Source organism: Bacillus rossius, chromosome 1 (genome assembly GCF_032445375.1).
Source record: "Bacillus rossius redtenbacheri isolate Brsri chromosome 1, Brsri_v3, whole genome shotgun sequence".
Classification (NCBI taxonomy): domain Eukaryota; kingdom Metazoa; phylum Arthropoda; class Insecta; order Phasmatodea; family Bacillidae; genus Bacillus; species Bacillus rossius.
In genome coordinates this window covers 89,268,879-89,291,965 of record NC_086330.1, presented here as the reverse complement: position 1 = coordinate 89,291,965, position 23,087 = coordinate 89,268,879, and the positions used below count along the sequence as shown (strand labels likewise).

The following is a 23,087-nucleotide window of genomic DNA, read 5'->3' as shown; positions in this document are numbered from 1 at the left end:
TCACGACTTAATTACAATCACATACACTACAAAATTACACAATTAAGCACTTCCAAAGTTACTATTAAGACGGTTTTATTGAAATGCTATCATAGTTAAATTTTCCGCATTTTCTGGAGTGAGACGTTGTCTTCTGTCACTAACTACCAGTGAGTACCTGAAAAATGAACGTTCTGCATCAACATTTGATGTTGGGAACCAGATTGCCCTTAAACTGGCTTGAGCAAATTCACTGTAGTCCCCTTTAAGGGAGCAAAGTACCTTTGCAACATCAATTTGGCTTGTTTCTGGCAATGAAAGTTCATCCTCAATTATTTTTTTGAAAGCAACATAGCCATGTATGAATGTATCAATGGGAAGATGGAAAACAGAAGGCAAGTTATGCAGAGACTTCTGTAGGTTTGCATCTTCTATGCTAACCCTACTCACATTTCTTGGGTTGAACAGCAAATTAATGGCATTAAAGACTCTTAGACAAGGATGTCGTTTAACAGATGAGTTTTGCCTCAAACGCTTATGTTTCTCACTCGCGACATGTTTCACAAGCGTATCGCGTCTCTCGTAGTCTAGCCTGCAGTTACAGAATTTGCACATTAAAATTTTATCACTGATATAAAATCCTTCACTGGAAAATTCTTTTGATCGGTCACTGGCAGAAACCTTAGTTTTAGGCATTATCAAAAAATTTTTAATCACATAGGAAGAATTTAACCTCTCAATACACAAAAACTTGCCGTGCTGGAAAGATCAAAACTAGTGGTGCACCGATATGACTTTACCGATTACCGATTCGATTACCGATTATGAGAGCAATAATCGGCAGATACCGATTCAGTTACCGATTATAATGAAGAAATTTTTTTAAGTGTAATAATGCACACAAAATTTTTTATTCCCATGTGAATTTAATAACAAGATTAGGTAAAATTGAGAATACAGTTATAATAACAGTATAAAAATATATAAAATACACTATTAAGTCATTGAAAGGGAAATTAAATTAACTTCTATTTAAATATTTGTTATTGTAAACAACTTGAACTACAGTCTAATAATTGTAATTTCCAATGGGTAAGTTTTTAATGCGGAAAACTAGCATTATTATCGACTATCACATAAGGTTGCATCAAAAAATTACCGTTTAACAATGTAAACATGTTGCTTTATTTTGTTCACTTCACTTTTTTTTCTCCCTACTCGCCATCTCACTATAATTATATAAAAATGACTAAAAACCAATTCTAGCACATGTGATTTTATTTATGTTGACTGAATACATATATAAAATTATAAATACTTGTTCACTTTTCACGTCACATACAAATAACAAAACGGATAATGTTACCAAAGACGCCCATAACGAGTTTGTAAAACGCAGTGATAAAAACTAGAAGGTATCGGGACCACGATTTTGAACCGCTACTACGACTCGAAAAGATCGATTGTCATAGAATCCACTGCAACTGTTTGTGGTATTTTGATTGCGTGCCATCTATTTTACTTCTCTGGCTATACGTAATGTACAAGGCCACTAAACAAAAGACGAAACGTAAATAAACGTGTAGGAAAAATGCATTTTTTATTATTTGAGGCAATGAGATTTATTAAACTTAACGAAATATCTGTAATTATGATATGATGCAGTTAGATGAATTTTGTAATATATACAAATATTACCGTATTTCGTCCTAAAATGTGTAACAAAATATTACACGGTAAAAACCTACTTAATTACGCCGGGACGTAAATAATCGGCAAAGTAATCGTTAAGATAATCGCAGATTACGATTAATCGGTAAGTACCCATAATCGCCGATTACGATTCATCGGTATCCGCATCGGTGCACCACTAATCAAAACAATGGAGAATAGATGTGAATACAAACGCATACCGAATACCAACATACGTACGTGAAAATTAATACCGACATAAACATGTACTATTTATTATTTACAATCGTTACGTTAAGCAGGGTTAATTTTATTTTCGTAGCCTACGTACTTTATTTTAAATAAACAGTAAAAGCAATGAGCTTTAGTGTGTAATATTTTAATTATTAAAAACGTAATCTTAGAAAAACATATTTTGGACGTTTGTTATTTTTGTATTTACAGAAAGTGAACGGCGGCCATTGTATCATACTTAACATCTTAAATTATTATGATACACAAGATTACCATTTAAAGAAGATATTACGTTAATTCCAAGACTTCATTTTAAAATCTATAATGAATCACCGTCGCATATAATATATATGGCTGCTAGTTACTGTAAGAAATATTTGATTGTGCTGAAGATAGTGAATTGTCCTTACAGAATGGAAAAAAAAAACATAAATAATCAGGATAGACAAACTTTCGTGACATATCGCGGATTTCGCACAATTTCGTTTTATTTCGTGTTTTCAAGCGGTTTTCGGTGTTATTTCGTTTTATTGCGCATTACCATATAATCGTGGCTCTAATAATAGGAAATTTTTTTGGCAAGAAATTAATTTCTTTAATGAAAAAGACATGAATCCCAAACAAAGGACAAGTGAAGTTATGTAACGCAATAACTAAGTAAAACTAAAGTAATTCCACTCTTATTCAACTAATACAACTAAATATTTTCAGAGAAGCTGAATTTATTTGTCATTTAATAAAAGTGATAGTTTTATTTATGAGATAATGGAAGGGCTCTTACGCTTTCAAAACCTACACCCACCACCCTGAGCAGGAAATATTCTTTAGAAAATAAAATTTTGTAGCCCAAAACTAATACAGTAAATTCGTAGCAATCTGATGAATATTTGTAAGGCACTTGAAGATTAAAATTTATATTTGATTTTCAATAAGAGAATTTCTTATTCACAGCAGATAATAGTATTTTGAATGTTCCGATACTTATTGCACTACCAAATACTGGCACAGCCTCAAGTCAGCTAAGGCACTATTGTAGCAGATACCTGCAAAGAGTTCAGGCGGAATGGGCTCTGCTGCCGGCTGTGCGAAGCCCTCCGACACCAGTTGGAGAGCCACATCCTGGCCCGCACGCTGCAGGCTCACCAGGTGGGTGCCGTGCTCCTCCCCGTGGAACGTGCACTGAAGCACGGCTGCATCGAAGCAGCAGTCCAAGGGGGACTGCCCCAGGGGCCACTGCCCACCGTCAGCAGGCTGAACACCGCGCAACGAGCACGGCAGCGCCTGGCGCGGCGGCACCAGGAACCTGCGCTCCAGACCCAGCAACTCCCCCTCCCCCACTTCCTCCCGGTTGCCGTAGTCCACGTACTGCACGACGCAGCGCCCCTGCGAGATGGTCTCCACACGCGCACGATACAACACGCCGTCCGCCTTGAAGCGCACCGCCACGGGCCGACCCGCCTCCGCGGCCACTGCTCCCGACCCCCCCGCGTGCGCCTGGAGCTCCTTCATCATGGCCTTGAGTGGCTCCTCGGAGGCTGCCAGCTGGCAGTAGAACTCCTGCGGGTTCACGAACCAAGTGATGACCACATCCACATTCGTCCCGGCAGCCACCTCCACCCCCGGGAAAGGGTCCTGTGGTCCCGCCCAGTCCTGCATGGGAGTCTTGGCGGAGCCGTACGCCTCGTTGATGACTTTCCCTGCCTCCACGTCCTTCAGCAAAACCTCGAAGCAGCCGGCCTGCTCGCGCACAAAAGTAGCTTCCAGCTGCTTGAGCTCGGTGGCGGCGGTAAAGGAGGCTATCTCGTCGTCCGTCCAGGCGGGGCCACGCGGCGCTGCCCCCGCCAGGGAGCACCGCACGCCCTGCACCGGCAGCTGTCTGAACTCCGCGGTCATCTCCCGCAGCTCGTGAGCGGGCACGTCCTCGTGGTTGCCAAAGTCCGGGAAGAGAACGTGAGCCGAGTCACCCGACACGCTCTGCACCACGGCACGGTACCACTGCTGGTCCTCCGAGTACTTGGCGATGCAAGTGGTGCCGGCTTGGGGGGCAGCGACCGGGGAGCCCGTGTCCCCACCGTACACCTCGTCGATGCGCGTCATGAGGGCAGCAAGCGGCTCACAGTCAGGCATCACCTGTCGCACCAACACGGTTCGTACAGCTAAATAACCTACCTACGTACTTCCTGAAAAATCACATGAATGCTAAATTAAGTTTAGTCTAGCATTCACAATTTTTTTTAATCTTCTTCTCCTGCGTTATTTGCTAGACCTTAAATGTAAATACAATCCCCACACTACACAACATTCTCTAGCCAGTGGGTGAGACACAGCACGCACCTGAACATAGAAGTCGTGTGGGCTGTCGATGAACACCAGCTCGACGTTGCTGGATTGGCCGAGGGTGACCGAAGGCGGAGTCAGGTCGCCGTAGAGAGCAGGTGCAAGTGTTTTGACCTGCACATGTACCGCTGGTTCGTCCTCCCACTGCTCCTCCGCGCCACTACTCGCCTGCACACACAATAAAAAATAGATGATAACAGTAATGTGTATTAATAACATTTGTATACACTACTTTAAAATTTAAGTGAGAGTTTTATATATATTTGGGTCAAACCAAAATTTTGTTTTCGATTTAAAATAAACTTACTGCAAACAAATACAACAAAATGGTGTTTAAGACATGCAGATGGCGCAGGCTGACCTGCCTGACCTCTAGTTCCCCAGATCTGGGGTCCTAATTAAATTTGAAATACACTGCTTCCAGACATAAACAAAAATTTTCAGTATATCATTTCACCACTCTTTTTTGAGACGACCATGTCTCTTGTGGCAAGTAGTTGGCCCAAAAATTTTGTTTCTATGTTGTAGCAAATCTGTTTCTCCTTTAGGCGACCAATAAGAATCCGCCCATGAGCATCTTTTATATTACCGCGTGTAGCTTCACGGTGTTGCAGAGTACAAAGCATTGCATCATTGCATGTTTACTACTACCACATTCTTCTCATACAAACTATGTGAATGTAAAATTATTATAATTCTTGCTGCCACTAAAATAAAAATGATTCAATCCGAGAAGATTTTGAGGCCAGATTTGTTTAACATTTTAAGATGCTGTAAAGTGCTTCTGAAGCTACGACAAGTTTACAAACCCGACCTTCACGCTCCTAACGTCCTAACCATATCTCAATTCCATCCTTTACAGGTTAGATGAGGTACGTTAAATAATGCTGTGACTATGTTATATCACTATATTACTTTACTCGGGTGTTAGCACAATTTTGCAAACAGGAATTAACTTTAAATGCAGTTAACACAAACAATCAAACAATAGGAATTTTTGTGCCAAATACTGAAATTAAAATATTCATCTCCTATGATAATGAAAAAACAAACAAGCAATAAATAATAAGTTTAAGGCATGGCATCTTGAAGGCAGTGACTCACAGCATTCATTAATCTACCTGATATAACTTTAACATTTGTAACCTACAATGACAACTACAAATTTAACCAATTCCTCCCCACAAGAGTAAAAAATGAATGGTTGAACTTCTATAATTGATTTTTTTTAACGTGCTTTTATTAACTTCACTTGTAACAAACTATGTAATCAAATCTTGGAAGTCTATTTTAACCTATTTATAATTATCGTAATGATTTGAAACTTTGCAAGTATATGTTATTGAAACGAAAATACAAAAATTTCATGATTATAACCCGTAGAGAGACGGAAGAAGGGTCATAGGGTCAAAAAACCACAATTTTTGAACTAAGTGCAATAACCATGCTTTTTGTGTATCCATGAGGCTGGGGCGTAGTGGGAAATTTGTCTGGGGGTCGACTACCTCCCTAAATCAACCACCGAAATTTTGGAAATTTCAACAATAGATTCTCTTTCAATTTGGAGTGTTTACTATCTAAGAGACAGGGTCATGGTGTAAAAATTGCCCCCCACCACCAACAGGGAAGATTATTTGCCCCAGATTTATTCAAAGTCGGAAAATTGAAGTAGGTTGATTTTGATGTAATCCTGAGGTCTTTGGGGACCATCGGACCCCTTCATGTGGGGCCTCGGGTGGGAGGGGAGGGTCAAATGACCCCAAAATTTTCAGGACTTTTAAAAATTGATTTTGCGGTGCTTTTCGATGAATTTATAAAAACATAATTTCAATATAAACTTAAAAGTAAAAGACATAATTATATTTATAAAAAAACTATAAAACCACACTTTTTTGTTAAATGAACTAAGTGGTAAAAATTAATCTTTCAATTTAGGTAATTTTTTCTACAGCAATAAAATGAACTGCAACTCTGGACAGCGTAATTTTTTTTAATAACCTTAAAACAAGAATCAAATTATAATTAAAACAATATTAATTTAAATGATAAAAAAAATGTGTGGGGTGCTGCTATATTCTTTCATTTTCATACTGTCTTAAAGAATAGCCATCAGTGGTAGAAAATTTAAGACAACTTATATCAAGCTCACCACACTTATTTTTATTATTATTGTTTATTACTTGATTCTTATTTTAAACGTATTTAAAAAATTACATTATACAGAGCTGTATTTCATTCTATCGCTGTAGAACATATTAATTAAATTTAAAGATTACCTTTTACTTTTCAGGTCATGCAACAAAAATGCATGGTTTTTAAGTTTTTTTAAATATAAATTATTTTTAATTATAGGCACTGCATAACTATCACCAGAAGTAGGAAACATAAAAATGAAAGTACTTTACTAAAAAAATTATTTTAGTTAGAAGTTAATGCTCTGTTAAAACTGGCAGAAAATGGTCAAGCATTAATTTATGCAAAACTCAGATTTGTTATGCTCTTCGAAAACTATAATGGCTAATTCACTGAGAATTCAAATTTCTGGACTGATCTTGATGTTAACATTTCTTCAAGCTGTATAAAATACAACAAAAGTTTTATGTGCAATCATTTTATTAATTATATTTGGATTAAACTAGATTGTTCACAGATTGCAGAGAACACACTCACCGTGATATCTTTGGCGTTGAATCCGCTCCGTTTATCCCTCTGACCTACAACCAGAAAACACAGGATAAACGTAAATGAGAAAATAATTTGGTAATGAGTGAAATGCCAAATCAAAAAAATATAAATAATAAATACACACTGAGAGAAAACAATCCAAACTGCAAAAACTGTGTCAATGGTCAAGTTATAAGAACAAAAATCTATGACACCTTTTATCATTTAAGGCCACCTTTATAATGTCTGATTGTCTGATTTAGTTCCGAACTAAATAAATCTTGGTGGAAACATATTAATTTTCTCAATGCAGGTTAGTTGTAACTAAACATTAACTGGCATGTAATCAATGAGTAAATTAAGACAAAAGAAGTTCCAACATCTAAATAAATTGAAACACTTAAAACAAATATGGAGGCCATTCTTGACACATTTCAAGTTATCAGACTGAACTTCAAACAACACTGAAATGAATTTTAAATTGATAAATTATTTTTAGGTTGCTTAAACTTATTTAGATAACCTGCATTTTGAGCTCTGTCCATGAACATGACAAACACTAAGGGACAGTGGTTCCCCTAGCCAGTGCGAGTGATGACAACCCCAGCACTCTACTGCAAGTTGCATCTAGCATATGCAGCACAAATATGAATGCAAAATGTCAAGAACTTTTAATCTGCATGAATTTTCCGACTTTCTCTCACACAAAAAAGAGTGCCGGGAAATTCAGAGCAAACAACTTTAATCTATGTGTACTTTATGATATATGTAAAATTGTATTAATGTTTGTTGGCTGTCAAGTGTTTAGTTTTGTTTTTGGATAGTTAAATATATTGTTTATTAAATATATAATTGAATAGGAAGTGGTGCAAAAATTATACATATTTATTTTTTATTGTAAAGAAAACAGTTTGTGCAAGGAACTAATTTTTGATAGCTTATGTTTGACGTGAAATGAACAAGAAAGGTTCTAGAACTAACTCAGTCTAAGAAACCATCCTGTAGATTAGAAATATATTTCGAAGATTGTAATTAATTATGATAAACGTACTATTTAATAAATATTCTACAAGACTCTACTGAAGAATTCCATGATAATTCATGAAGAATTTTAATACTCTATTTCAAGGATTGTAATAAGATATAGAACATTTTAATCATCGCATGAATTTGTAAGACGACCTGAATATTCTCCAATATTATAGTTCATGAAAAGAGACAATATAAACTATATCCTACAAGTGAACTAAATGAAATACAACTAGAACATTAAGATTAGTGGTTCTTTTTAGACGAATAACTACAACTTCAAGACATTCAGCACATTAGTTAAGAACGAGTCCAATTTGTCGACCAAAGGAAGGAAGGAAGAGACTTAGTGTGACCATCTCAAGAGCCATCTACAGCTGAATACAACCTTGGACCCCATTCGTCGAGTCACCAGCCGAAACCCCAGGAACAAGAATAGGATTGTGGTTTGAGACAAGTACTAATTGCTGCTGGAAGCTGTACGATACAGTTAGTCACAAATATTAATTTAAGAACTTTTGTTGTCTTTGTTTTCCAACCATGAAAATTTTCTTGTTGACTATGTTGATTTACACTTTAATCAAGAAACTGCTCCCGTTAAAATAAATTTACTGTACAATTAAAGTACATTTAAGTGTTTGAATTACATTACGAGAATAAAAATTCCAACAGTAAAACCAAAGAACGGGCCACATTGTTTACATTAACAGCCTTGGGAATAACATTTCCTTGCTACATACGTGCAAGGGTTATTCTCAGAAAAAGGGACAATTGATTAAATTAACTACTTTAGTCTTATTATATTGAGTAAATTTACAGCTTTTTTATAACTTAACTTCAATGTAATCTTTTAAATATGTGCCATTTCACAAAATATGAATATGATCAGTATTAAAATTAATGAAACCCTTGAAGTTCTTTAAATTCAACTCCATGGACTGTAGCTCACTACATTTATATGTAGTTAAAGTACTGGAAGTGACAGTTTTTTTAGTAACAATTAAAATACTGTATGAAAATGCAATAAATATAAATGAGTATTTCTGTACTGCAAATATAAAATAACAAAAAAAATTATTGTGGTACTCTTTTTAATGTATCTATTTCTGTTCCCAAAGTAGCCATCAACTCCATAGAAAACAAGAAAATGTAAAAAAAAATCACAAGATGGCATTGGCAACAATGTTTTAATTGTAACAGTTCCATAGATTAAGCCATTACGTATCATGTGGAAAAGTGATTCTCTGGTGGTAGTGAGTGATTTAGTAGGATTAAGTTATTTGAAATGAGATATTAGGTGAGTAGGTTTATTACCTATCAACTCCATGCTATCTGAATAGTAGGTAATTAATTGCTGAAAGCATTCAGATTAATGTGAATTAAAAGCAAAGAAAGAATACTTGTAAAATATAAAACAATGACTTCCTCCACCTAAAAATCTTAATTATGGCAAAATTACTAAGACCATTTCATTAACTCCGTGGTCATTAACTCCATGGAATGGCCATGGAGTTGATGAACTGCACGGAGTTGTATACAATACATTCCCTACTGTTTGTTTGGAACATATTAAATATTTTAGGCTTTGCAGAACATAATATTACGTACCATTGTATCTATTGTTAGCATAAGCAATCTAGTTGAATATGTTCTCTAGAATGTGTAAATTGTAAGAAAATTAGCACAGCATTGTATTGCTACTTCAATTTTACACAAACATTTTTTTTTTTTCAATGAAAACATATTTAAAGTATGTTTCTACTTACAAATAGTAATTTTATAACTAACTTAAATTTATTTCCTGTATATCACTTGGTATCTTCTACTGAATAGAGTTGGACAACGATGTTCAAGAGTGTAAGTAATGATATTGAAACATGCAGGTACGTACCGGTACTCAACCTGACTTCAATTGAGAAGTTAGCCACAGCATACAATAAATTTAACTCCATGTAGCTTAAATATTTCTGATTTTATAATTTGACAATGTCAGATCATTTTTTGAGCCAAGTGAGCTAGTAGTTAGTAAAAGGTTACATTTTGTTTCAGGTTTGTTAAAAATATAAGTAGAACCTAGAAAAGCATGACAAAAACCAATAAAAAAACAAAGAAATCAATTGAGGATAGGCGTAAGAAAAAGAGAGAAACAGAGAGAAAACGAAGGGAACATATCAAGAACAATCCAGACTTATATGAAGAAGTAAAATGAAAAGAGAGGGAACGATATCACAAACGTAAACAAGAAGCGATAATTGTAATGATTTGTGAGCTGTCCAATAGAGATAAAAGAAAAAAGAAAAAGAAAAATGTGGAAACAGTCTGCAAAGAAATATAGAGAAAACCAGAAGAAAGAACAAAATTATGGTGACCGTTTAAGTGAAAACAGTCCCCCTAATAGTCCATCTGTGTTACAAAATAGTGATCACTGTGTACGTTGCCCCAGTACATCATCTGCCACAAGAACATTATCAGGAAGGAGAAAAGTACGGAAATACAGAGCAAAAGCTTACAGAAAAATAAGTAAACTAGAAAAAGAATTAGCAAAGTTCAAATCAAAAACAATAAATTTAAAACCAGGTATTATAGAGTTGTTCAAAAACAGAAACAGTTTGTGGATTCTCCTAAAACGAATGCAAAGAATTTACTTTCTGGGCAAACGGTGTCTGAAAATGTTCGTCGTAAGCTAGTTTTTAACGAAGCATTGTTTGCACAAATAAAAGAATATTCTAAAAATAAAAAAGAATCTTCGGAAATGTAAGCAGTTGTTTGCAAGGAAAATTATCAAGAAATATAGGTGCTTGAAGTATATGAAAGATGTATTCAGTTACAAAGTACTTAGAAGCTCTCACAATGAAACACCACATTCTAAAGTTTTCACTCAGATAGCATCAATTTAAAGAGAGATTCAAAATTTTCTCGAAGAAGATGAATGTAGTATAATGCAAGCCCTATGCTGTGACTGATTGTGTGCATAGGGACTGAAAAATAGTAGCGTTTTAATAATTGGCTTGCAGATTTTTACACGAGCTAGGCGAGTCTCGGAGCCAGTAAAAAATTACTAACAGAAAAGAATGAACAAATACATACTATTATACATGATTGATTACAAATAGAAACAAGCTGGATTATCTACCAATAATAAAACTGATAGCGGATTCAATAAGCAAGTGTGGAGGTTAGCCAACTGCAACAAATAATCAAATTCATTAAATTTTCCAATCTCTATGTCATGAGATATGTCATGAAAGTTTGCGTTGTGGGTGCGATGTTTGTAATTTGCATGCATGCACTCATTTTTGTTTGCATCAAACACTAGCAAGTGGTGTTTATTTAATAAAATAATCATTCTTTAACATTCATGCAGCTTCTCTTCCTCAAAAGCGACTGAAATATAGTTATATGTACAGCAGTGATGATTCAGAGTGTGAGGAAACAAAAGGAACACTTCTAAAGAAGATTCATGATGAAGATGACTTAGTGAACACTTTTGTTGTTGTTGTTGTTGTTGTTGTTGAATACAAATCCAAGAAAAGTATTAAGAACTACATTGGGATGGTTCTCTCGAAGGAAATGGGTGGCTTTTGTGTGAAATTTTTGCGAATCAAAACTGATGGGACATTCTATTTTCCTGAGAAAGATGACACTGCACTGGTTGATGGTTCTGATATTAGACAAGTGCTTGATGCACCAGAACTAAATCGAAGGCAAAACTATGTCTTAAAAAACATTGATACATAATTTGTGAATATAAGTTGACTTTTTTATTACTTTCACTGCTATTGTGTTGAAGGCTAATTGTGTCATTCTTAAATGTTTTGAAATTAATGATTTACTAATGTTTAGCTAAATTTCACAGTGTAAGTTATGTGACATTTAAAAAGTTCTTGATGAACCAGAACTGAAACTGTTGAACCAGTTTAATTTTTTTAAGCTGTTTATAAGTAGGCCCTACAGGATAAATGATTATATCATTGAAATGGTACCAAATTTTGATTTAACGTAATATATAATGGTATATTTTCAGTAATTTGAAGTAAATAAATAGTGATTTCAACTCCGTGCCATTGAGCATTAACTCCATGCCATTGAGCATCAACTCCGTGCCAAGCACACTTGTATTACCCAACATAAAATGATAAATATTGATCGTTGATTACTGCTGCTAATTGGGTGATGACTAACTTTATATTTAACTTGTTAAAATAATTCCTAACTTTTTTAACTAAAGGTACGTCTGCCATGAATCACTAAGCACATCCTTGGTAGTACGTTTTAAGCTAGCCCTGAAATCATCTGTTCTTTCTCACCAGAGCTGATGACTTGAGGGTATAATATATACATTGCCTGAACACTTGCACATCAAATATAGTTCTCATATCATGCTGTTATTTACTGGCAACATTACTTCAAAATTGTGCAAATTGAACAGTGTTACTTTGAGGAGCGGGTGTACATTAACTAGACCTACCCAAAGCAAGCTGGAGATGCGACAACACGAACTAACACTCCTTATACTGTTTTCGAACCTACCTCTTCCTCCATCGTTTCCATTGTCATCTTGACGACTTTTCCATTTACGGTCATCATCACGTTTCTGCCATGGCTGCTGTTCCCCATCTCGGTCCTGTCGCTGCCACGATGGTTTATCCTCGCCATCACGTCGCTTCTGCCACGGTTTCTCTTCCCCATCACGGTCACGTCTCTGCCAAGATGGTTTATCCTCGCCATCACGTCGCTTCTGCCACGGTTTCTCTTCCCCATCACGGTCACGCCTCTGCCACGATGGTTTATCCTCGCCATCACGTCGCTTTTGCCATGGTTTTTCTTCCCCATCTCTGTCCTGTCTCTGCCAAGATGGCTTATCCTCACCATCACGTCGCTTTTGCCATGGTTTCTCTTCCCCATCACGGTCACGCCTCTGCCATGATGGTTTATCCTCGCCATCACGTCGCTTCTGCCATGGTTTTTCTTCCCCATCTCGGGCCTGTCGCTGCCACGATGGTTTATCCTCGCCATCATGTCGTTTCTGCCATGGTTTCTCTTCCCCATCACGCTCACGCCGCTGCCACGATGGCTTGTCTTCCCACTCACGATCATGTTTTTGAAATGTCTTCTCTTCACTATTATGATCCCTTTTCTGCCAAGACTTGTTAGTTTCTTCTTTCTTCCTCCATGGTTCTTGCTCCATGTTCTCAAACCTGCACAATATATACATATTTTGCATCAACACTCTTGACATGAGACAATTCAAATGCACTCACTAAACAGCACACATGACCTAGCAAAACAAATCTACAGGCAGAACAAACACATCTTGCACGTTGTCATGGCAACAGACAAGTTTGTGATGACTAGATAGTCTAGAAGCAGTCCTCGGATCAAGATTTCAGGAGTTCAAATCTCTAGACACCGCGATCAGGCACGCTAAAAAATGAACGTACATGAATGATATTTAATTACTGTGGGCTGTATTGCTGAATAACTTCCACAATATTACAAAAAAATGTACATTTATCCTCCCAGACACTGTTGCATATTACATGTTTACAATCTCTTTAAACTGTTAAAAAGCCTGTAGGCTTGGAACTGGTTATGAACGAGACCTGAGCCACAGCATGTAATAGACTGCAGAACACAGCAGTCAAGAGAACAGCAGTAGCAAATCTGCTCCCTGCGGAAGGTATCTGGGCAAAGAAGATGGCTGCAGGCTTAAAGGATGCGTTTCCACAATGGTCGCCGGCCTTAAGATACAAAATAACAATAAAATAATACAGAAGCCATAAAATAACAATTTCACAAAAAAAAAAATATCATTAATAAATGGACATAAAAATGGCTAATAAAATCAACATTATACGTGCACATTGTATGTAACGGTAATTTAGACCATAGTCAAAGTCATTACTTAATTATTAGGCAAAATATTTTATTAAAAGAAGGTATTGAATAAAAGTTCTTGTTGGGCTAACATATACAAAAAATAAAAATGCTGCCAATGCATGCAAATGATTGCAGACATGTTGCAACTTGAGCACATACATGCAATATTTAACACACGAAAACTGTAGAGATAAAACTACAGAAAAGGGTCCAGACTGTCAATAGCTATTTCTGAACACATTTTTTTTTTTTTAAATTATCTGAAATACTGTTTAACAAGGGAGAAAAAAATAGCAAAAAAATTGTGAGTATAATATTGCGTCTCAAAAATTTGAAGGTGAATTATTAGCTTTGTGGATTATTCATAGCACCTGATTTTACTAGAAATCCTTGCAAACATGAATGACACAGCAACTAAGATTTATAAACATATTATTGAATGTTAATTTATAGAACCAATTTTTGCAAGGTAATGTTTTGTCTCCATCTATAGTTTGTAAATCATAATCTATATGAAATAAAAATTGATTAAAAACTTTGCTTTTAAAGAAAGTAAAAAAAAAAAATATATTCCAAAAAATTAACAGATGTGATATATGTCACACATGCTCGACACTGGCATTATGTGCAACATTCATAAAAAAATTTCGAAGTATATATTTCTTCTTACATATTTTGGAAAATTCTATAAAATTCAGGAACATATTAAGAACTTAATGTAGATAATAACATATTTATGTTTTTTCTCCAATATTACAAAATGATTATTTAAACATTTTCTAATTTTCCATGCAGGGAAAATATTATGCCAACTAAGGTAATTATTCCATTTTTAGACCTTCAAAAATTATTTTTCATCTCTTGCACTAATAACATGGTCGTATTGTCACCACCCTTGCTTTACCTTATCAGAAATCACAATCTAGGGACAATGTAGAAGGCAGTAACATTAAAGGAAAGAATGAGAGTACAGTAGTTAGTTTTATTCGCTTTATGTTCAGCAAAGAATTCATAAAAAGTTACTATGACAAACTCACAACAGGGCATTAAAATATTGATCTTCAAAATAAATTCACATTACAAGTCTTTGAAATATATTTTCACAAATTGACTCAAATAACATCATCTTGCAACAAAAAAAAGGGGGGGAGGTAAAGCCAGGTCACTACACAGCACGGCAGACAGGAAGCGGCATCTTGTGCATGTATCCCCAACATGCACAGCTTCAACCCAAACCTGAATAAAAAAGCTATTCCCCTGCACCGGTGCTTCTATTAAACAGTTAAGTACTTTATGCTTATCAGGCAATATAATTTATCCCCTGTGGTATCACAGTAAGTATATCACAGAATTACATTAGGTATACAGTACAATCAAATCACTAATCCATATAAATAAAGTAAACAAACAGTATTACATAAAAAATATATATATATAATAACATTTCACTCTTGGTTAATTGGTAAAATGAAACAAAGATGTAATTGTGTTTCTCTATTTAACGAAAGAAACAACATTTAAAACCCTTATTACAGGTTTTTTTCATATTTTTACAAATATAGATAATATTCTCTTCAAGAAAGTATATTGTTCACAATAATCATAATCCACTCTCACTTTTCATTTAATTAAATGTCACAATATTTAGTAGGCTTTGTTTGTATCACGCCAAAGACAAACTGAAAGAAAAGAGTTCGCACATGAGCGAAATGGTTTTCTTTACATCTCCCCCCCCCCCCCTAGTTTTTTTTTTTTTTAGAAAGTAACAATTACAAATAACATCAAATTGTTCATTTACTAACAAACACTGGAGATAGTTTAGTAATGTGGAAAAGGTTTGATTCCTTTTTCTTGTGTCCGGCATCAGCTTCATAGACTGAATTTGAAATCATCTTCACAATTTTGTATGGTCCAATCCTCAATTCATCCAATTTCTTCCTATTTAGATGATTTCCATTTTCTACGTACACGCTATCTCCCACTTACAATTCAAATTCTTCTCTATGTAGGTCGAATATTTTTTTATTATAATTGTGAGATTTTATTGTGTTTTCTAGAGCTAGTTTCCTATTTCTTTTTAGATCTTTTGTACATCTTGATCTCAATTAAAGTGGTAGAATATTCACGTTTTCACCTTCCAAAAGGTACTCTGGAGCAAATCTCGTGACTGTGTGTTCTGTTTCGTTATATTTTTCTACACATTTATGTGCAATAGTAGACCATGCTGTTTTTTTTTATTTTCATTTATTTTACATCTTATCTTATTAACTAACGTTTGATTTAGCCTTTCATTAAGTCCGTTTGAAAATGGTGCATCCACAGCAGTGAAAACCAGTCTTATGTTTTCCTTCTTCAAAAACTGTTTAAATTCTTTGGAATTTATGCCAGGGTATTGGTCAGTTAATACCATATCAATATTATAAGTTGAGTCACAGTTTGTATTAGTTTAATAAAATCACTGGAGCTTTGATTTCTTGATGTCAAAATGTAAGTATATCTTGTGAAATGATCAACCAGAAGATGCAAGTATTTTTTTGTTGACCATTTTCCTCCGAAGCCCCCAATGGTATCAATAGATATTAATTTCAAATGGGTATGTTGCTGGACCTAAATGTGACATTAAGCCATATTTTGACTTCCTCCTTTATTTGTTTTTTTATACAAATTTCACATTTTTCACAAGTTTGTTTAATATTTGCAATGATATTCTTTGCTGTGTAGAATGTTATTTTATTTATCATCTGTGTTTTCCCAATGTGGCAGTAAGTATCATGGACATCATTTATTAAAATTTTGCTAAGTTTTTCTGACAGTATGATTTTCTTTCTTCTTTTGTTCTTTTTGTAGTAAATTTCATTTTCCAATATAAGTCTTCCATTATGGAGGTCTAGATTTATGTGTTGGTTATATTTTATATCTTCTAGGTTTATTAAATTTACTACTTTTAAGAAATCGTCAGTATTATCATAAGGTTCTAGAACTGGATTTCTGCTTAAACAGTCTGCTTCTTGGTTTGATTTTCCTGGGTTATATTTTATTTTAAAATTATATTGGGATAAATAATACGTCAAATCCCCTAGTTCCTCATCAGTTCTAGCCTTGATATTCATATTTTCTAATGGTTTATGATCTGAGTATACCATAAATTCTCTTCCCATAAGCCAGTGCTGCCAATATTTCACAGCTTCTTTTATTGCCAGACATTCTAGATGTATAGCTTTCGTGTTTTTTTTGTGCTGCAGTTAACTTTTTTGAAAAATAAGCGACTGGCTTACTGTTTCCATTTTCATCTTCTTGTTTCAACACCGCTCCCACTCCTTTGATACTGGCATCAGTATAAATTTTTATTGGTAGTTCAGGGTCAAATATATTCAGAATTGGTTTTGAACACAGCAGTGTTTTTATTTTATCAAATGACATTCTGCGGGCCATATGAACTTCACATCTTTTCGTAGTAAATTGTGTAATGGGTCAAGGATAATTGCACTGTGTGGTACAAATTTATGATGAAATTTTAATTTTCCTAGGAACTGATGTACATTTTTTCTTGTTTCTGGAATAGGAAAATTTTTGACTGCAGTTAAATAATCTTTTAGAGGTCTGATTGAATTGTTTTCTATTATGTGACCTAAATATTTGGCGTAATTATCTGCAAAACTGCATTTCAAAAATTTTAGTCTAAAACCTTCTGTTTGTATTGATTCCAGTAGTCTTGATAAATGATGTATATGTTCTTCAAAGGTTTTCGAAAAAATTAAGATGTCTTCAATAAAATTTACTGCAAAACTAGAGTTTGTATTTTCTTATGATGTTGCTCAGTATTCTTTGGAAAATGGCTGGTGTAGTTTTTAATCCAAATGGGAGACACGTCCATTGAAAATGATCTTCTTGTGTAACAAATGCAGTTTTGTATTTATCTGGAATCTTCAAAGGGATTGACCAAAATGCTGAATTTACGTCAAATGTAGAAAATATTTACAGTTGACAGTTTTGACCATTAAATTCTCAATCAATGGAAAAGGTTGTGATTGAGGAACGACAATTTTGTTCAATTCTCGGAAATCTATACATAAACTTGTTTTATTTTCATCTTTTTTATATGTTAGTTACTGGAGCAGCAAATGGACTATAAGATTCCTCAATCAAATTCTTCTTTAATAGTTTTGATATTTGATTTTCTATTTCTTTTCTACCTTCAACCGAGCATCTGTATGGACGTTTGTAACAGTATTTATCCACCATCAAGTCAATATGAGCTTCATAATCTCGTACAGTACCGACGTCATATTTATCCTTAGCAAATATTGGTTGGTATTTTTCTATCAACTTATAAATTTCTGATTGTTGATATAAATCTAAATGGTTTACAAACATTTCAAATCCATCCATCTTTATTTGTTCATTAAAATTTATTTCACATTTATTTTTGTTTTTAGTTTCTTGTTTTAACACTTCAGAGCATGGTCTAAGAAGGGGAGGTCTGGACACAAGCGTATTTTCTTGACCCCCTTGTTGTCTGATGTAGTTCATGAAACTGCCGTTGGCACCACAAGACACTGGTCCAGTTTTAACATTGTGCTTTATTAACTTTTTTTAGTTAATTGCATTTAAATTATAGTTAAACATACTTGGTAGCTTTTTTAAAAACTCGAGGAGAGACGTAGGTATTATACAACGAATTTGCAACGTTATAAAGAATTTATGTGCACAGTTCAAGAAAATGGCTTATGTTGATGTGTGATAGGTTATGTTTGTTCTTGTTTTCAAAGATTATTTTCATAACTTAATAACGTTGGCCAACTACGCGCTATTGAAAATCGTGATTCGTAATGCTAAAATTTTAATTCTTTTTTCCGGGAGTTTATATATATAGTGTTTAATTAGACACAGTAGTCTAATAACTCTCCTATGTACAAAATTTGCGCTAGCTGACTACGCCAAGCAACGAAAATAATGTAACAGTTTGTGTAAAAGTATCAATTTCTATGAAACTAACTATAACAAGAGCTTAAACTATGTCGCAAAATAAAATTACCAAAGTTCAAAGGTCCCATATGTCCAATGGTTCAACTTAAAAAAATGGAGACCAAATCACAATGGTAATTGTCTACAATGGAGTTTTTTTTAACGTAAGAAAACAAATTTAAAATAGTCACATTCGAAGCTACTACTCATCCATTCAAAATCAGAATTTTTTTTTTACCATCATTAATAATGACCCCCACCCCCCTGTTTTAATACCCTTCGTATCTGGTTGTTTTTTGCCAATTTAATTTTAAAAAATTACTAAAAAAAACCAAAACCACCAGGCAGGAAGCATGATCAACTAACATAAGGAGGAAAGGTGATAAAAATAATTTGAGTTCCTAAAAATCATTTTAAAGGCTTGTACTAAGGGAGGCGAATACTATAAAATGATCTTAATTCAAATTTCAATGTTACATTATTGTTACGTTTGTCTCAAGAGTCTCTACGTTACTTTAAACAAATACCACAATAATTTTCAAGTTTCAAACTATACTCAATTTTTTTTTTCAATTTATAAAAAGAGTCCCTTATCCTAGACAATTACCTTGCACGTACATTTATGAACACTACTGTAGGCTTATGTACAATTCAATAAATCACTTAGGCCTAATTTACAATAATTAATTGGCCTTTATTGTAAGTTAAATGTTGTCATATAATGGGCCTACCTAGCTTATTTGCTATAAAATAGTGGACATCATCTGGACTCATTTACCTGAGCTATTATTTTGCCCGATTGATCTTTGTGAGTAATCTTCCAAGCAATGTCTTCTCCGTGAAAATGTTTTTCGCACAAATAATGCAACGGTTTTAAAACGAAGTCCTTTCTCGGAATTGCCTTCTGCCACAAAAGTCTACGTTCCTCTTACTTTGGTGCAGCAAACATACTGAATTTTTCTTTGCAGCTATCATAGTTTACTTTACAAAAGGGCGCAACACACCGGTTAGGCATTTTGTTAATGAATGATGTTATAAACTCATTTTAAAGAATGCACAAACACATTGTAAGAATTATCATAACCAACAAGCCTGCATATTACTTTACCGAAAATGTATTCATAATTAACAGAACATGTATTTATAACTGTAAAAAACAATCATTTTATAGTTAAATAGCATATGAAGATTCAACATCTATAAATCTCATTTTAATAACAAATAATTTTAAAATAATTATGACTTCTTCATATCTCCACAATTATAAGTCCGGACTGAAGCATAGGTGGCGCTTGACGAAGATTCAATGAACTAATGCAGTCACTAAGGGGGTCAAAAAGAAAGCATTAACAGATTGGCCACTGCCCAGACCTCCCCTTCTAAGACCATGCTTCAGAGTGTAAAAAATTTCTTTCTTCATTGTTGTCACCAAATACATTAGGAATTCTGACATTTGTTAAATTTGAAGTATCATTTTTTGAGTAGTTTATGTTTTTGATATCCTCTTCATTTGAGGTTAACTTCTTTTTTTTTTCCAGATTGCTACATTGTATGATCTTCAATTCTTCATCTATACTAATATTATAAAGCTGAAGAGTTTGTTTGTTTGAACGCGCTAATCTCAGGAACCACTGGTCCGATTTGAAAAATTCTTTCAGTGTTGGATAGTACATTTATAGAGGAAGGCTATAGACTATATTATATTATCAATAACATTAGGGATCCTTACTAAAAGTCCAATTTAGAATCAAATGCGTTGGAGGGAGTTAGATACAACATGCAGTACACGTACAAAGTTTGTGTTGACAATGCCGCAGGCGCTAGATGTTTATTTCCTATTTATTGCCACGCACTAGATGCCTTATCATTCTTAATTTTCCCATACAAGTAAAAAACACCCGTGTGATATTAACAACAAAGCAATCAGTACCCTCATATAGAATACATAGAGATAGTGTGAGGTATATATGTAGATATAAAGAGATAAATAGATAGATACATATATATATAGGACTATAGATGTAGATAGAGATAAATATATATTTAGAGACATGGATAGATTATTTGTATATGTGTAACTACTTCAAACATATTACAAAAAAAAACTGAATGAGGCATTGCAATGCATGCCGAGCTTTAGCTAGATAATGGAATCTTTTCAATATTAGTAATCCCTTATTTTTCAGGTTTTTTTCTATATTGCTTTATAGAGTCTAGATTACATACAGACCAGGTAAATAACTATAAACTTGCAGAACGTCTGTCGGGATCTGAAAGTGATATAAATTATTTTGCACACTTGACATTAAAATTAAGAAGACAATTACTAACTACATCTTATCTCTAAACAGTTCCCCTTCACCCTGTGTTCAGCCCGGGCAACGCTGGGTACTGCAGCTAGTTTTGAAATCAGGGGCGTAGCCAGGATTTTATTTTGGGGGGGGGGGGGGGGGATTAAACATTTGGCTATTCACCCACCCCCCCTTTACGAAGCGGGGTCCGGGGGACCTCCCCCGAAAAAATTTGCATTTTTACGTGCAAAATGGTGCTATTTTAGCAGTTTTCATAATATAACATTGAATATTGTACTGCTGTAAATATTATTTATTTTGAATATTAAAATGACACAAATTAACTTTTCCAAAAGAAATAAAACAAATTCAGAAACATGTCCTCTTCAGGCATCACAAGACATTCAAATTTCCTTAAGTCTAAAGGATGAGGAACGGGAACAGATGCAGGCTGTTTACTATAATTTAAAAAGTTCACAAAAAATTACAACACCCTTAGTATAACGAAGGTAGCAATAACTCCAGAAAATCTGGCCTTCTTTTGAACACAAAATATGTACTGTATGCACATTCAACCTATAACATTCAACTCCGAGAATATTTGGTTTTCTCAAAAGTCACAAAAATTGCTTTGCCACTCCTCCCTTCCCCCACCTCTCTATGCCTCCAGACATGTATTTGGCTGAAAAAAAATTTATAATCTTACACTTACATGTACGTAAAAACATTAGCAACATCATTAATAACTGTGTTTTGATATAAAGTACATTTTTGATTTGTACAATTTTTGCAATTCAGTAAAAACTTTAGCTGCACTCTAAATTTTGTACACAGATCTGTTTTTTAAGTCACTTCTAATTTTTCTGTAGAATAGTATACAGCGATTTTTCCTTGCAAATATGTCCAAAACACTTTCAGGATCAACTTCTGTATCTCGGTGAACTGTAAGCAATGCTAATCCATTCGAGCGGTTTTCTGACATACTGTTGCGCAGATATGATTTAAGTCTAAGGAGTGTAGAAAATGACCTCTCACTTGATGCTGTGGACATTGGCAAAGTAGCCGACAGTTTTAGCATTTTGTGAGTCAATGGGAAGAAATTACTGTCACAATATTCAGTGATTCAATAAAATCACTCTGCAACTGAACAGTGTTCTTTTCTTGTAGCCACTTTCGTCGCCACATCTGGACTTCATTAACAGCCACCGTTTGAGATATGTCTTGAGGATACTGCTCAAGTAGAGTTTGAATGTTGCTTCGAATGTCAATGTCAAAGGTGAACACATTTCCTTGGCAGAACAAATTCTAATGAGCACAAAACATTTTTGTGAAGCAAGAACCTTTGATCAATTTGATTAATAAAATAGTGTAGGAAAGGTATGTGAATCAAGTGCGAGAATTATATCATCCCGCTTCCTTTGAAATACAGAAACAAAATTATCTGCAAAAACATGGCATCTCTTGAGGTAAGATGTGGATTCATGCTGTCTAAAGTCACTTTTTGCATTTTTCCAATGAGTAAATGCTTGACCTACTAAAGCCCCTACAGGCTGATGTTCTCCTTTACCCACTTGTTCACTTCCAAACCCACAACAAACACAACTCAGGTAAAAAAAAAAACCCTTCCACACATTTTGGGAGGGGGGGTTGGATCCCTATGATCTCTCCCCCCCCCCCCCTTTCCCTACGCCCCTGTTTTAAATATTTTGAAATCTTATACAATCCAAACCAATTAGAAAATCATAATTAAAATTTTCACTATCTACTACAAACACATCCTTCATTCTTTCAATATTGTAGATTTTTATTTTTAATGTTACTATACCTTTTGTTGTCTTCTCACCATTAATAGTTTTCAAGTTAACCATTTGTGTACCACTTGTAATTTCTTTTTGCTGTCTCTTCAATAATTTTGCATTAATTAATGACACATTTGAACCTGAATCATAAATTCCAGAAACTTTTAAAGTATCATTTAATAGTAACTTTACTTGTATTAATGGTGGCACCACTAGT

General features: G+C 34.5%; 1 protein-coding gene across 2 annotated transcripts in view; it reads right to left on the bottom strand.

The window, feature by feature from the left end:
• Positions 1-23,087, bottom strand: part of LOC134539499 (tudor domain-containing 6-like) — a 90,425-nt gene that overhangs the window by 55,380 nt on the left and 11,958 nt on the right. For both annotated transcript variants that reach the window (XM_063381584.1, XM_063381578.1), the window contains 4 exons: positions 12,466-13,133; positions 6,913-6,956; positions 4,240-4,410; positions 2,949-4,035 (listed from right to left, as the gene is read on the bottom strand). In XM_063381584.1, coding sequence (XP_063237654.1) covers positions 2,949-4,035; positions 4,240-4,410; positions 6,913-6,956; positions 12,466-13,133 — 1,970 coding nt within the window. The remainder of the gene's footprint in view (positions 1-2,948; positions 4,036-4,239; positions 4,411-6,912; positions 6,957-12,465; positions 13,134-23,087) is intronic.